Genomic DNA, 17,247 nt, shown 5'->3' with positions numbered 1-17,247 from the left:
GAAAGATTGAGTACATAAATAACACCACAGGTTAAAAAAATATATTGCAGAGAAAAAACATACTTAGCAACATGATATTAGATACTTAAGATTGCCATTTGTACATTATGGCTTTTTAGGACACAGAGAGCAAATTATGTTGTGCTGGGATAACTGAAGGAACTCCACTACTTCACGGCCCTTTTGGGAGCCAGTTTAGTGGTAAAGTGAGTTTCTTGGATATTACTTCTTAGAGTGTATTAGGGATTTTCCACGTCTGTGGATTTTAATCTGTCCCCTGCCAGGTACAGCCACAATTCTATTTCTGTGCTCTCTGAATATTCGTTGAAGTGTTAACAGTTCTAGAACATGAAAGCTTGTGTTCATTTACTTAGTAATTATAGTCAGTGAACACTAATTATATTTGTAGTTAAAATATTTAAAAAGTAGAGATGAGGTCTCACTCTGTTGCCCAGGCTGTTCTTGAACTCCTGGGGCTCAAGCAAATCCTCCCACCTTGGCCTCACAAAATATTGGGATTATAGGTATCAGCCACTGCACCTTGCCTATATTAGTAGTTTTTTTTTTTTTTTTTTTTTTTTTTAAAAGACAGGGTTTCACTATGTTGGCCAGACTCCTGATCTCATGATCCGCCCGCCTTGGCCTCCCAAAGTGCTGGGATTACAGGTGTCAGCTCGAGACCAGCTTGGCCAAAATGGTGAAACCCTGTCTCTACTAAAAATACAAAAATGAGCCGGTGATAGTGGTGGGGCCTGTAATCCCAGCTACTTAGGAGGCTGAGGCAGGAGAATCACTTGAACCCGGGAGGCGGAGGTTGCACTAAGCCCAGATCACGCCACTGTATTCCAGCCTGAGTGACAAAGTGAGACTCCATGTCAAAAAAAAAAAAAAAAAAAGACACTTTGAAGGGTGAGGGGGAATGGAATTTATTGGCGAAAAGGATAAAGAAAGCTCAGCAAAGCGAGAGGGGTTCCTGTTTACAATTTTTATAAAAGAGACAACCTAGAGTCTTTGAATTCAGATGAGGGGGAAATCTTTACTAAGCTTAAACTAAAACTTAGAATTTCTTTCAACTATGAATGTAGGCTTCAAACTATGGAACGATAGAGTACTATATTGTGTTAGTGTTAGCACATATCTATGACTTTGTCACAATAGAAATCCTTGAAATTTGTGCGTTTCCTCATGTTCAGTTATCTTGAAATGCTCATACTAATCTGTCACTGATGTTTTTGTATGGACCATTTATTTTTCCTAATTTAGGTTGATGCATATTTTAAGTTGGGCTGTTCCTTAGTGGTAGCCTAGAACAGTGGATATTAGTAAAGAATGAAGTTAATGGTATCTGTCCACTTTAAGGGGTAAGCGTCTGTGTTTTAGGCATTGAAATAAGGAGCTAGAACTTAGAAATGAGAGAAGATAGAACACCTTGTACTTGATTGTCAGACTGAAAAGGCAAATGTATATGTTAAAAAATTTTGAAAGTATTTTCCTATTAGGCTTAGTCTAGTAAATATAACACAACAACTAGTTAGAAATCTTGTGTTCACTTGTATATTGTATTTGATGAAGATGTAGTTTGTCCCATTGTTAGATTGGAATCTAATGTGCAAATGACTAGTATTTCTAATTAAATATGAATAAACCTAAAGTGATTGCTCTTGCAGAGAGGTACAGAAAATGACCCTCCTTGAAATGCAGTTTCATCTTATAAATTTCCATACAATTCATTTTACCGGCTCTGTGTAGAACTGATTTTCACACATTTATTTCACATATACTTCAGTCTGTTTTCCTCCTGTCTCCAAGACATGCCTAGTCAGTGCCAGTGCATCTTGCAAAGCATTTAAGTTACCTTTGGCTGGTCTATTCAGTCAAAGGCGGACTGAGTTTAAGACACTTTGGGCCTGGCTCGGTGGGTCACACCTGTAATCCCACCACTTTGGGAGGCTGAGGTGGGTGGATTGCCTGAGGTCAGGAGTTCGAGACCAGCTTGGCCAACATGGTGAAACCCTGTCTCTACTAAAAATTCAAAAATGAGCCACGGATGGTGGTGGGGGCCTGTAATCTCAGCTACTCAGGAGGCTGGAGGCAGGAGAATTGCTTGAATCCAGGAGACAGAGGTTGCAGTAAGCCCGGATCACGCCATTGCATTCTAGCCTGAGTGACAGAGGGAGGCTTCGTCTCGGAAAAAAAACCCAAAAACTTTGAAGGGTAAGGGGGAATGGAATTTATTGGGTGAAAAGGAAAAAAACTCAGCAAAGCGAGAGGGGTTCCTGTTAACAGTCCCCCATCTCACAGATTGAATTTTGGAGTCACCACACAGGAACAGGAGAGGCCAGGCTCCTCTCCACTGCAGAGGGTGTGATCTTCCCGAGGCTCCACCCCCAACCCCCACCCTCACCCCCCCCCACCCCCCCAGTGCACAGGCACATGGGAGATTCTTCTGGGACCTTTCCCCTTATCTTTTGCTGAGTCTATCAAGGTCATCAGGCATTAGATTCTCACGAGAATAGTGCAGCCTAAATCCCCCTGCATACGGAGTTCACCAGAGGGTTCATGCTGCTATGAGAATCTAATGGCATTGCTGATCTGACAGGAGGCGAACTCAGGCAGTAATGCTCACTTGCCTCCTGCTGTGTGGCCAGGTTCCTAACAGGCCACAGACCCATTTCTGCCTGTGGCACAGAGGCTGGAGACCCCTGTGGTAAGATACAGGTAGTAGCTATACTAGAAAGTGTTATGAAGGACAGATTTTTTTTTTTACTGGAGACAGGATAAAAATATTGACAAGAAAAGTAGAATGCCATAAATGCCCCCTCTACTTACAAAGGACATTTTTCCTTACCTCACATTTCAGTTGGACTTTAGTTTGCCTCCTGAGGGAGGGGGACAGTATGGCCCCCTAGGAACCTTTCCCATTAGTTCTCAGAGGTGATCATAACCACCAGCTAAAATTTCAGATTGCACTTTCTCAGATATGGCAGTACAGAGTTAATTACTGATTATAAGATAGACTTACTGAAGGAAAAGGCTTATTTACTGTATAAAAAACTAAAAATGAATTAGAAAAATCTCCAGAAGAATTCAGAAGAAACTGAGTGGTAGTTGTCTCCAGAGATCAGGACTAAGGATGCAAAAAGGAGGGAGATTTCTTTTTGAATGTTGCCTTTGAGGCTCTATCTATATTTAACAAAATTGTACTAATTTAGGGGTAATTTTAAATTTTATCTTTTTTGTTTAAAATTTTAATATTATAGTCCTCATTAATCAGTAATTTAAAAATTTTATTAAAGTTTTTGCTAGGTGAACCTTTAGTTTACTTTTCTTCTATTATTATTATTCAATTTTGAAATATGTTACAGCCTGTCTCATAAAATGAACTGAACAGCTTTCCCTATTGTGTTTTTCTAGAACATATTACATGAGACAAGAGTTATGCAAAAGTGTGGAAAAATCACATGGAAAGTATCTGAGCCTGGAGACTTGAGGGAGGGCGGTCTTTTTGGTTATCATTTCAATTTTTTTAATTTGTCTATTCCAGTTTCTATGGTTTATGCTAATTCTGTCATTTCATGTTTTTCCAAAAATCCTTTCGGTTTTGTTTCAAATGTATTAGCCTACAGTATTTAATATTTTGATTATATATTATTATGAAATATACATGCAAACAAAGACTACATGTAATACGTACGCACACATATGTAATATGTCTGTTCAAAAAAATATATAGTAAAATGAAGGCCTATATACCCCAAACCCACCTAGGGCTTCCATGTGTCCCCACCCCTCTCCTTTTATCAGTTCTCAGCATTTTAAATGTTCTTTCTGTTTGTAAAGAAAAATTTGTTTTTATGGAGATAGAGTCTTGTTATGTTGCCCAGACTGGCCTCAAACCCCTGTCTTCAAGCAGTCCTACTGCCTCAGCCTTCCAAAGTGCTGGGATTGTAAGTGTGACCCCCTGCCCTTGGCCTTCTTCCCATTTTTTACCCTCAAAACGTTTTTGTCTAATATATGCTCCAGTCTCTCTAATGTGGGAGATTCTGGTGTACATTCAGATTTACCTATTTTGACTATTATGGAAGGAAATTTTCTTGAAGGTGATAGCAACTTAACCTTTTTGTGTTGCATGCTTGTAGAACATAGATATTTAAATTAAATAATGGTGCATTGTTCAGTTTTCTGTTTGAATTGTAAATACTGTTCTTTATCCCTGTCCCCCAGACTTTTATGTTCTGTAACTTTAAGTGTTTGTCTTTAACACTAAATTAGATTGTTGCTTTATCTCAATGTGATTTTCTAAATTACTACCTGACTTGTGATTTCTTGTATGAGGTTTTTGTCCTGCAGGTGGTGCTAGAGTCACACCTTATTTTGATGGCAGAAGAAACAACTAAAATTCTTTTCAGTGTGAGAAGAAGATACCACATTTTATAATATTCTTCATGCTTACTTTAATGGTCTACATAAAAGCTGTTTATCTGAATGTTAGATAATAAGTAGATTGCTCTGCTTTATACTTAAGAAATAACAGAATATTCTATGTTCTCATATAAAGACTTTCAAATACTTCTTAGAGTATTACTACTATTTTTTTTTTTTTTTGAGGTGAAGTCTCACTCTGTTGCCCAGGCTGGAGTGCAGTGGCACGATCTTGGCTCACTGCAACTTCCGCTTCCAAGGTTCAGGCAATTCTCTTACCTCAGCCTCCTGAGTAGCTGGGATTACAGGCATGCGCCACCATGCCCAGCTAATTTTTGTATTTTTATTAGAGACAGGATTTCACCATGTTGGTCAGGCTGGTCTCAGACTCCTGACCTCGTGATCCACCCGCCTCTGCCTCCCAAAGTGCTGGGACTACAGGTGTGAGCCACTGCGCCTGGCTTTAATGCTTTTTTTTGAGGACTTATTTGCTTTAGCACTGTTTTTCACAAAAATCCTAGGACAGCAGGTCTGTTCCTATCCCTGTTTTTGCAGAGAGTAATTGGAATTAGCAGGAATAAGCAACTTGCCTGCAGTCAACATTTGGTAGGTGGTAATGAAATGGTAGATGGGGTGAGAATGAAACATAGATCTGCTAGACTCCAGAGTTCCTAGAACTGTGTTATATTGCTTTAGACTAGTAGAGCATAACATAAAAGCAAAGATGTTAAAATTAACTTGTCTGATGAGTGTGAAGTGAGGCACCGACTAATGGATCAGAGTAATACATGCCTAAATATTTAATACCTGTAATTTCAGTCTGTGATTGTGCCAACCAGTGTTGTCACAGTAACTCCTGGAAAGCCAGTGAATACTGTAACTACCCTGAAGCCTTCAAGTTTGGGAGCATCATCCACCCCCTCAAATGAGCCCAATCTTAAAGCAGAGAACTCAGCAGCTGTTCAGATTAATCATTCTCCAGTAAGCTCTTACTTGTACCTTATATAAATCTAGTTCCTTGCAAGTTTTTTTGAATTGTTTGCTCACTAACACGTGTTTGCTTATATTTATATTTTCATATTTAGACAATGATAGAAAATGTGAAGAAATGCAAGAACTTCCTTGCAATGTTAATAAAACTAGCATGTGGTGGATCACAGTCCCCAGAAATGGGGCAAAATGTGAAGAAGCTGGTGGAAGAACTTTTGGTAAGTAGTGCTATAAAATCCTGCCAGTTCTGGAAGAATCCATGTAACACGTTTTTATTGGAAACGCATGTTTTTAAATACGATTCATTTATTTATTTATTTTTGAGACAGAGTCTCGCTTAGTTGCCCAAGCTGGAGTACAGTGGTGTGATCTGGGCTCATTGCAACCTCTGCCTCTTGACTTCAAGCTATTCTTGGGCCTCAGCCTCCTAAGTAGCTGGGATTACAGGTGTGCAACACAATGCTCAGCTAATTTTTGTGTTTGTAGTAAAGACAGGGTTTTGCCATTGGCCAGGCTGGTCTCGAACTCCTGGCCTCAAGTGATGTGCTCACCCTGGCATCCCAAGGTGTTACGATTACAGGCATGAGCCATCAAGCCTGCCCTGCAATTTATTTTAAATGTAGTTCTTGATAAATTTTGTTTTTGCTTCTTGAAAGCTTTGTAATGACTATAAATCTTGGCTAAATAAACCTAATGTGTATTTCTTTTTAAAATTTACCTTTTATTTTTTATTGTATATGTTTAAGGTATGCAGCATGATGTTTTTACATATATATGTGTATATATAGATGTACAGAAATTTTATATATCATTTCTGTACATCATTATATATATAATTTCTGTACATCATTATATATATATAATTATATATATATATATATATAATTTCTGTACATCAGTCTTGCCTCCATTAGCCTACAAAGGTCAATAGGAAGTTATTAGAGTTACGAAGTCTCGGCCGGGTGGAGTAGCTCATAGCCTGTAATTCCAGCACTTCGAGGCAGGTGGATCACCTGAGGTCAGGAGTTTGCAACCAGCCTTGCCAACATGGTGAAACTTCATCTCTACTAAAAATACAGATATTAGCCAGGTGTGGTGGTACATGCTTGTAATCTCAGCTACCTCAGAGGCTGAGGCAGGAGAATTGCTTAAACCTGGAAGGTGGAGGTTGGAGTAAGCTGAAATTGCACCACTGCACTCCAGCCTGGGCGAGAGAGCACGACTCTGTCTCCAAAAAAATAAAAAAAGAAATTTGAAATCTCAGAAAGTTAGGCTATCAATAGATAATGAAATTCAATTCTCATATGTCCAGATAGACGCCAAACTTTGGGACCACAGAAGTTATTAATGCTCTTAAGCCTCACTTTCGTTATCTATAAGATAAGAATAGGCTGGGCGCAGTGGCTCACGCCTGTAATCCTAGCACTTTGGGAGGCCGAGGCGGGTGGATCACAAGGTCAAGAGATCGAGACCATCCTGGTCAACATGGTGAAACCCCGTCTCTACTAAAAATACAAAAAATTAGCTGGGCGTGGTGGCGCATACCTGTAATCGCAGCTACTCAGGAGGCTGAGGCAGGAGAATTGCCTGAACTCAGGAGGCGGAGGTTGCGGTGAGCCGAGATCACGCCATTGCACTCCAGCCTGGGTAACAAGAGCGAAACTCCGTCTCAAAAAAAAAAAAAAAAGAATAAACATAAAGATTGTTGATGTTTCAATGAGTGCCAAGATGCTGTGTCTTTTAGCTACCAAATTATATGCCTTTGGTTTCTTACATCCTCTTTCAGGTAAAATATGTAGGTACACTAAAAAGAGTGAAGGTGGAAGTTAGCAAATATTTCATATTATATGCTTAAGACATGCTGAGGATATAACAGACAAATGGACTTGGATTTTTTTGAACTACTATAATACACAGATTTCTCTCACCATATAATTAGAATTGTATTTTTCACATAAAAATTGTCCCTTTTTCCCAGTAGAAAATGTATATATTTCAGGCTGGGTACAGTGGCTCATGCCTGAAATCCCAGCACTTTGGGAAGCCAAGGCGGGGTGAATCACCTGAGATCAGGAGTTCAAGACCAGCCTGGCCAACTGGTGAAACCTCATCTCTACTAAAAATATGAAGAATTAGCTGGGCATGATGGTGGGCACTTGTAATCCCAGCTCCTTGGGAAGCTAAGGCAGGTAAAAATGCTTGAACCCAGGAAGCAGAGATTGTAGTGAGCCAAGATCATGCCATTGCACTCCAGCGTGGTCGACAAGAGCAAAACTTGGTCTCAAAAAAAAAGAAAGAAAATGTGTATGTTTCAAGTATTATACAGCAAAAACAAGCATAGTTTATAAATATTAAAATGTCTTCTTTACTACTATTTTTAATGTTGCCTGTAAGATGTTAGAAATAGAGCACACTTGAAGTGCTTAATTTTTCATTTGGGAAGATGTTTTTATTTTAGATGTCTAAAATGCAGTATACTAATAAGTTTTTAATTCAACTTTTGAGTGTCTTTTTAAAAGTAAACATTGAGCTTTTGATTTTCCCTTATCAAGGTATGCTAGTTTTGAAAGGAGATACAATGACTTGGTTCTCTGAAGTGGAATACTGTAGATGAAGAGACATGATGGAAAGGAACACACATATCCCACAAAATATTAAAGATTTTTTAACCACAAAATGTATGTGTGAATTTTATGGACAGATAGGAGCAGTGAGGAATTAATCAAATATTGCTTCTAGTTTTAAGATCTGTTTGCCTTAGAAAAACAAACAGCAGGCTGGGCAGGGCATCTCTGAAAAAAAGGCAGCAGCACGTCAGGGACTTATAAATAAAATCCCACCTTCCCAGGACAGAGCACCTGGGAAAAGGGGCAATTGTGAATTCCACTGCAGCAGAGTTAAACATCCCTGCCCAGCAGCTCTAAAGGGAGCAACAGAGCTCCTAGCACAGACTTGAGGTCTGATAAGGGACAGACTGCCTCTTCAAGCGGCTTCCTGACCCTCATATATTCAAAAAGAAACCTCATACAGGATAGTACTGGCTGACATCTGGTGGGTACCCTTCTGGGACGAACCTACCAGAGGAAAGAACAGGCAGAAATCCTTGAGGAAAGAACAGGCAGAAATCCTTGCTGTTCAGCAGTCCCGTGAATGATTCCCAGGCAAGCAGGGTCTGGAGTGGACCTCTAGCAGTCCTGGAGCAGAGGGGCCTGTTAGAAGGAAAACAAAAAAAAAGAGCAAGAAATAGCTTCAACTTCAACAGAAAGACGTCCTTTCAGAGACTCCTTCCTAAAGTCACCAACTTCAAAGCACAGAGGTAGCAAAACCCAAGAAGATGGGAAGAAACCAGTGCAAAAAGGATGAAATCACCCTAAACCAGAATAAGGGATCACAACTCCTCACCAGCAGGTGAAGAAAGCTGGATGGAGAATGAGTCTGATGAATTAACAGAAGCAGGCTTCAGAGGGTGGGTAATAACAAACTTCCCTGAGCTAAAGGAACATGTTCTAACCCAATGCAAAGAAACTAAGAACGTTGAAAAAAGGTTAGACGAAATGCTAACTAGAAAGACCAAGTTATAGAAGAACATAAATGACTTGATAGAGCTGAAAAACACAGCACGAGAACTTGGAGAAGCATACACAAGTTTCAGTAGCCGAATCGATCAGGCAGAAGAAAGGATATCAGAGACTAAAGATCAACTCAGTGATGAGAAGGCAAGACTAGAGAAAAAAGAGTGAAAAGAAATGAACAAAGCCTCCAAGAAATATGGGATTATGTGAAAAGACCTAATCTGCATTTGATCTGTGTACCTGAATGTGACTGGGAGAATGAATCCAAGCTGGAAAACACTCTTAAGGATATTCTTCAGGAGAACTTCCCCAACCTAGCAAGGCAGGCCAACATTCAAATCAGGAAATACAGAGAACACCACAAAGATATTTCTCCAGAAGAGAACGCCAAGGCACGTAATCATCAGATTCACCAGGGTTGAAATGAAGGAAAAAATGCTAAGGGCAGCCAGAGAGAAAGGTCGGTTACCCACAAAGGGAAGCCCATCAGACTCAAAACAGATCTCTAAGAAGAAACCCTACAAGCCAGAAGAGAGTAGGGGCCAATATTCAACATCCTTAAAGGAAAGAACTTTGTTTATATATATATATATATAAAATATATATATAGATATATTTTATATATATATATATTTTATAAATATATATAAAATAAAATATATATATAGATATATTTTATATATATATATATTTTATAAATATATATAAAATATATATATATATATATTTCTTTTTTTTTTTTCATGGGGACCCAGGGCTCCGGCTCCCTGCCTCCCAAGGAAAGAACTTTCAACCTAGAATTTCATATCCAGCCAAATTAAGCTTCATCAGCGAAGGAGAAATAAAATCCTTTATGGAAAAGCAGCTGCTGAGAGATTTCGTCACTACCAGGCCTGCCGTACAAGAGCTCCTGAAGGAAGCACTAAAACTAAACATGGAAAGGAACAACCAGTACCAGCCACTGCAAAAACGTACTAACTGGTAAAGACCATCGACATAATGAAGAAACTGTCAACTAACGGGTAAAACAACCAGCTAATGTCAAAATGGCAGGATCAAATTCACACATAACAATATTAATCTTAAATGTAAATGGGCTGAATCCCCGAATTAAAAGACACAGATTGGCAAATTGGATAAAAAGTCAAAACCCACTGGTGTGCTGTATTTAGGAGACCCATCTCATGTGTAAAGACACAAATAGACTCAAAATAAAGGGATGGAAGAAGATTTATCAAGCAAATGGAGGGCAAAAAAAAAGCAGGGGTTGCAATCCTAGTCTCTGATAAAATGGACCTTAAGCCAACAAAGATCAAAAGAGGCAAAAAAGGACATTACATAATGGTAAAAGGATCAATACAACAAGAAGAGCTAATGATCCTAAATATATATGCACCCAATACAGGAGCACCCAGGTACATAAAGCAAGTTGTTAACGACCTACAAAGAGACTTAGACTCCCACACAATAATAGTGGGAGACTTTAACATTCCACTGTCAATATTAGATCAGTGAGACAGAAAATCAACAACGATATCGAGGACTTGAATGCAGAACTGGACCAAGCAGACCTAATAGACATCTACAGAAATCTCCCCAGCAAATCTACAGAATATACATTCTTCTCAGTACCACATCGCACTTACTCTAAAATTGACCACAGAATTGGAAGTAAATCACTCCTCAGCAAATGCAAAAGAATGGAAATTATAACAACCAGTCTCTCAGATGACAGTGCAATTAAATTAGAACTCAGGATTAAGAAACTCACTCAAAACCACAAAACTACATGGAAACTGAACAACCTTCTCCTGAATGACCACTGGATAAATAATGATATGAAGGCAGAAATAAAGATGTTCTTCGAAACCAATGAGAACGAAGACACAACCTAATAGAATCTCTGGGATACGTTTAAAGCGGTGTCTAGGGGAAATTTATAGCACTAAATGCCCACATGAGAAGCAAGTAAAGACCTAAAATCGAGACCCTATTGTCACAATTAGAAAAACTAGAGGAACAAGATCAAACAAATTCAAAAGCTAGCAGAAGACAAGAAATAACTAAGATCTGAGCAGAACTGAAAAGAGATAGAGACACAAAAAACCCTTCTAAAAAATTATTGAATCCAGAAGCTGTTTTTTTGAAAAGGTCAACAAAATAGATAGACTGCTAGCCAGACTAATAGAAAAGAGAGAAGAATCAAATAGATGCAATAAAAAATGATAACGGGGATATCACCACCGACTCCATAGAAAGACAAACTACCATCAGAGATTACCACAAACACCTCTATGCACATAAACCAGTAAATCTAGAAGAAATGGATAAATTCCTGGACACTTACACCATCCCAAAACTAAACCAGGAAGAAGTTGAATCCCTGAATAAACCAATAATGAGGTCTGAAGCCAAGCAGCAATTAATAGCCCACTAACCAAAAAAAAGTCCAGGTCCAGACAGGTTCACAGCCGAATCCTACCAGACGTACAAAGAGGAGGTGGTACCTTTCCTTCTGAAACTATTCCAAACAATACAAAAAGAGGGAATCCTCCCTAACTCATTTTATGAGACCAACATCATCGTGATACCAAAACCAAGCAGAGACACAACTAAAAAAGAAACTTATAGGCCAATATCCATGATGTATATTGGTGCAAAAATCTTCAATACTGGCAAACCGAATGCAACAGCACATCAAAAAACTTATCCATCACAATCAAGTAGGCTTCATCCTGGGGATGCAAGGCTGGTTCAACATATGCAAATCTATAAACATAATCCACCACATAAACCAGAACCAAAGACAAAAACCACATGATTATCTCAATAGATGCAGAGAAGGCCTTCAACAAAATTCAATAGCCCTTTATGCTAAAAACTCTCAATAAACTAGGTATTGATGGAATGAATCTCAAAATAATAAAAGCTGTTTACAACAAACTCACAGCCAGTATCATACTGAATGGGCAAAAACTGGAAGCATTCCCTTTGAAAACTGGCACTACACAAGGGTGCCCTCTCTCACCACTCCTATTTAACGTAGTGTTGGAAATTTTAGCCAGAGCAATCAGACAAGAAAAAGAAATACAGGGTATTCAATTAGGAAAAGAGGAAGTCAAATTGTCTCTATTTGCAGATGACATTATTGTATATTTAGAAGACCCCTTTGTCTCAGCCCAAAATCTCCTTAAGAAGATCAGCAACTTCAGCAGAGTCTCAGGATACAAAATCAATGTGCAAAAATCATAAGCATTCCTGTGTATGGATAACCTACAAACAGAGCCAAATCATGAGCAAACTCCCATTCACAATTGCTGCAAAGAGAATAAAATACCTAGGAATACAACTAACAAAGGATGTGAAGTACCTCTTCAAGGAGAACTACAAACCACTGCTCAAGGAAATAAGGGAGGACACAAATAGATGGAGAAACATTCCATGCTCATGGTTAGGATGAATCAATATCACAAAAATGGCCATACTGCCCAAAGTAATTTATAGATTCAATGGTATTCCCATCAAGCTACCATTGACTTTCTTCACAGATCTGGAAAGAACCACATTAAACTTCATATGGAACCAAGAAAGAGCCCGCATAGCTAAAAATTGTAAGCAAAAAGAACAAAGCTGGAGGCATCATGCTACTTGACTTCAAACTATACTACAAGGCTACAGTAATCAAAACAGCATGGTACTGGTACCAAAACAGAGATATAGACCAATGGAACAGAACAGAGGCCTTGGAGGCCACGCCACACATCTACAACCATCTGATCTTTGAAAAAAACAAGCAATGGGGAAAGGACTCCCTGTTTAATAAATAGTGTTGGGAAAACTGGCTATCCATGTACAGAAAGGTGAAACTGGACCCCTTCCTTAATGCCTTCTGCAAAAATTAACTCCAGATGGATTAAAGACTTAAACATAAGACCTAATATCATAAAAACTCTAGTAGAAAATCTAGGCAATACTATTCAGGACATGGGCATAGGCAAGGACTTCATGACTAAAACACCAAAAGCAATGGCAACAAAAGCCAAAATAGACAAATGGGATCTAATTAAACTCCAGAGCTTCTGTACAGCAAAAGAAACAATCATTAGAGTGAACCATCAGCCAACAGAATGGGAAAAAGTTTTTGCAATCTACCCATCTGACAAAGGGCTAATATCCAGAATATACATAGAACTAAAACAGATTTACAAGAAAAAAACCCATTCAAAAGTGGGTGAAGGATATGAACAGACACTTTTCAAAAGAAGGCATTTATGAGGCAACAAACAAATGAAAAAATACTCATCATCACTGGTCATTAGAGAAATGCAAATCAAAACCTTGAGATAGCATTTCATGGCGATGAGAATGGTGAGCGTTAAAAAATCTGGAGACAATAGATGCTGGAAAGGATGTGGAGAAATATGAACACTTTTACACTGTTGGTGGGAGTGCATATTTGCTCAACCATTGTGGGAGACAGTGTGGCAATCCCTCAAGGATCTAGAAATAGAAATTCCATTTGACCCAGCAATCCTATTACTGGGTATATACCTAAAGGATTATAAATCATTCTGTTGTAAAGACACATGCAATGTATGTTCATTTCGGCTCTGTTTACGATAGCAAAGACCTGGAACCAGCCCAGATGCCCATCAGTGATGGACTGGAGAAGGAAAATGTGGCACATATACACCATCGAATACTATGCAGCCGTAAGAAAGGATGAGTTCATGTCCTTTGCAGGACATGGGTAAATCTGGAAATCATTCTCGGCAAACTGACACAAGAACAGAAAACCAAACACTGCATGTTCTCACTCATAGGCAGGTGTTGAACAGTGAGAACACATGGACACTGGGAGGGGAACATCACACACTGGGGTCTGTTGTGAGGTGGGGGGCTAGCAGAGGGATAGCAGTAGTTGGGGAGATTGGAGAGGGATAACATTGGGAAACATCTAATGTAGGTATCGGGGGGATGGAGGCAGCAAACCACCATGACTTGTGTATACCTATGTAACAATCCTGCAAGATCTACACATGTACCCCAGAGATTAAAGTATAATATATATATAAAGAAAAACAGCAGTTCAGAAATGTTTGATTTTAGCGTACCTTTATATTCTTAATAATTGAGGACTCCCCTAGGCATTTTGCTTTTGTGGGGGTAACATTAAAACTGAAAAATGCTTAAAATTTTTTTATTAAAATTTTTTTTTTGCCATAAGGCCTTACTCTGACACCCAGGCTGGAGTACAGTGGCATGAACAAGGCTCACTGTAGTCTTGACCCTCCTGGGATCAAGCGATCCTCTGGCCTCAGCCTCCTAGGTAACTGGGACCCCTGACGTGTGCCACTGTACCTGGCTAAGTTTTTGATGTTTTGTAGAGACAGTGTCTTGCTATAATGCCCAGGATGATCTCCAACTCCTGAGCTCAAGTAATCATTTCGTCTTAGCCTCACAAAGTGCTAGGATTATAGGCATGAACCACTGTGCCTAGCTAGTTTATTTAAAAAAAAAAAAAGTAAACCCATTAAATGTTAACATAACTAACATTTAAATGAAAACTGGATTTTCAAGATAACAACAAAATTGAATGAGAAGAGTGGCATTGCTGTACATTTTTTGTCAATCTCCTTAGTAACTGATCTAATGGAAAACAGCTGGATTCTTATATCTGCTTCTGCATTTAAACTGGGTTGTGATAAGTTATTTTGTTGGGAGTATTTGGAGAGTATCTGGTCTTGTGAAGAGAGGTGGTTGGAATAGTGATTATTTTATTAAAGTAGCTTTTCTCCAGATCATGGTTGATATTCTTTAGAGTGTGCTGGTTTATCTTGCACTCTGAATGTATCTTTTTACCCAAGTATGATTTTTGTAATGACATTCATTGTTCATTGGGAAAATACTGGTTCACTGAGTTATGCAGATCTTCCAAATGTTTCCAGATTTGTTATTTAAGATATAAAAATAACATGCTCATTAAATTACCAAGCTTATTAGAAAATTATTGTACCAGGAAGCTGTCAAGCTCAGAATAGTGGTTGTAAATTTTTCAGAATTCTGACTTGGCTTGAGAGCTTTAGTTTTATCATTAGCAACAAATAGTATCAGTTGTTTTCCTTACTGTTAGAGGCTTAGTTTGTTTTTGAGAAACTATCTAACAAATACCCAAGTCTGAATAACAACAATTGCTTTGTCATTCTTTTCAGTAAAAATGAAAAAAAGTGGCTAGTTCAGCGAGCGACTCAATCACAGTGCTTTTTCTTGATCCTGTTACTTTGGTCTGCAACAGAAGTGCTTTATGTATGGTTCCTATTTTGTTATACACAATATTAAAGAGATTTCTACTGAAGAGTTGAGATTTAGTAAAGTTAATTTTTCCTGCTTCATCCAAGGATGTTTCAAAGTGAAAATGACTCTATTTTTATTATTTAGACTAAGAGTCTTGCTCTGTTGCTCAAGCTGAAGGGCAGTGACATGATCCCAGCTTACTGTAGCCTCAAATTTATGAGCTCAAGGGCTCCTTCCACTTCATCCTCCATGTAGCTACAAAAAGTATTTAAAAATTAGCCAGAATATTCCCTTTTTGTAGTGACGATGTCTCACTATGCTGCCCAGGCTAGTCTCCCAACTCCTGGCCTCAAGTGATCCTGTAGCCTTCGCCCACCAAAGTACTGAGATTACAGGCATGAGCCACTGTGCTTGGCCTTCTGTTTGTTTTCAACTCCAACCACATAGCACTGTAGAATGTGATGATTGCTGTTTCACTTTGCCATTGCCTTTATTACCAGTAGTTTTACCCACTTTTGCCTTTGCATCATCTTTGTAAATGTTAGCTTAGTGAAAAAGCCTTTCTCTCCAAGATCTTAGTATTAATGGAAAATGATTTAGACCACACATACCCCTGAAATGCCTAAATACTGTAAGCAATATGTAAAGATTCCTCAGTTCTTTGGAACTGCTGTTATGGATTTGCAATGGCATTCTGAAATAGTCTTGCAGATCCATAGCCAACATCATATTGAATGGGCAAAAGCTCGAACTATCTCCCTTGAGAACTGGAACAAGACAAGATCTCACCATTCCTATTTAACATAATACTGGAAGTTTTAGCCAGAGCAGTCAGGCAAGAGGAAGAAATAAAAGGCCTCCAAATACGAAAAGAAGGAGGAAAACTCTCTATTCACTGATGATATGATTCTATGCCTAGAAAACCTTAAAGACTTTACCAAAAGGCTTCTAGAACTGATAAGAGATTTTTCTAAAGTTTCAAGTACAAAATCAGTGTACAAAAATCAGTAGCATCTTTTTATTTTTTATTGTACTTTAGGTTCTGGGGTACCTGTGCAGATCATGCAGGATTGTTGCATAGGTATATACATGGCAATGTGGTTTGCTGCCTCCGTCCCCCTGTCACCTATATGTGGCATTTCTCCCCATGTTATTCCTCCCCAACCTCCCTGCCCCCCTCTGTCTCTCCCCTATTCCCCCCGAAAAGACTCCCAGTGTGTGATGCTCCCCTACCTGTGTCCATGTGTTCTCATCGTTCAACACCTGCCTATGAGTGAGAACATGCGTTGTTTGATTTTTTGTTCTTGTGTCAGTTTGCAGAGAATGATGGTTTCCAGATTCGTCCATGTCCCTAAAAAGGACATGAACTCATCATTCTTTATGGTTGCATAGTATTCCATGGTGTATATGTACCACATTTTCCTTGTCCAGTCTATCTTTGATGGGCATTTGGGTTGGTTCCAGGTATTTGCTATTGTAAACAGGGCCTCAGTGAACATACATATGTGCATGTGTCTTTATAATAGAACGATTTATAGTCCTTTGGATATATACCCAGTAATGGGACTGCTGGGTCAAATGGAATTTCTATTTCTAGGTCCTTGAGGAAGGACCACATTGTCTTCCACAATGATTGAACAAATTTGCACTCCCACCAACAGTGTAAAAGTGTTCCTATTTCTCTACATCCTCTCCAGCATGTGTTGTCTCCAGATTTTTTGATGATCGCCATCCTAACTGGCATGAGATGGTATTTCAATGAGGTTTTGATTTGCATTTCTCTAATGACCAGTGATGATGAGCGTTTTTTCATATGTTTGCTGGCCTCATATTTATCCTCTTTTGAAAAGTGTCTGTTCATGTCCTTCGCCCACTTTTGAATGGGTTTGTTTTTTTCTTGTAAATCTGTTTTAGTTCTTTGTAGATTCTGCATATCAGCCCTTTGTCAGATAGTAGATTGCAAAAATTT

General features: G+C 38.8%; 1 protein-coding gene across 2 annotated transcripts in view; it reads left to right on the top strand.

The window, feature by feature from the left end:
* The window catches only part of TAF4B (TATA-box binding protein associated factor 4b), a 161,041-nt gene that overhangs the window by 22,993 nt on the left and 120,801 nt on the right, over window positions 1-17,247 (top strand). For both annotated transcript variants that reach the window (XM_012447290.2, XM_012447291.2), the window contains 2 exons: window positions 5,242-5,403; window positions 5,508-5,630. In XM_012447290.2, the coding sequence (XP_012302713.2) occupies window positions 5,242-5,403; window positions 5,508-5,630 (285 nt within the window). The remainder of the gene's footprint in view (window positions 1-5,241; window positions 5,404-5,507; window positions 5,631-17,247) is intronic.

Source organism: Aotus nancymaae, unplaced genomic scaffold (genome assembly GCF_030222135.1).
Source record: "Aotus nancymaae isolate 86718 unplaced genomic scaffold, 86718_ANA_hifiasm-v0.15.2.pri h1tg000020l, whole genome shotgun sequence".
NCBI classification, from domain to species: domain Eukaryota; kingdom Metazoa; phylum Chordata; class Mammalia; order Primates; family Aotidae; genus Aotus; species Aotus nancymaae.
This window is presented reverse-complemented; position numbering and strand designations above follow the sequence as displayed.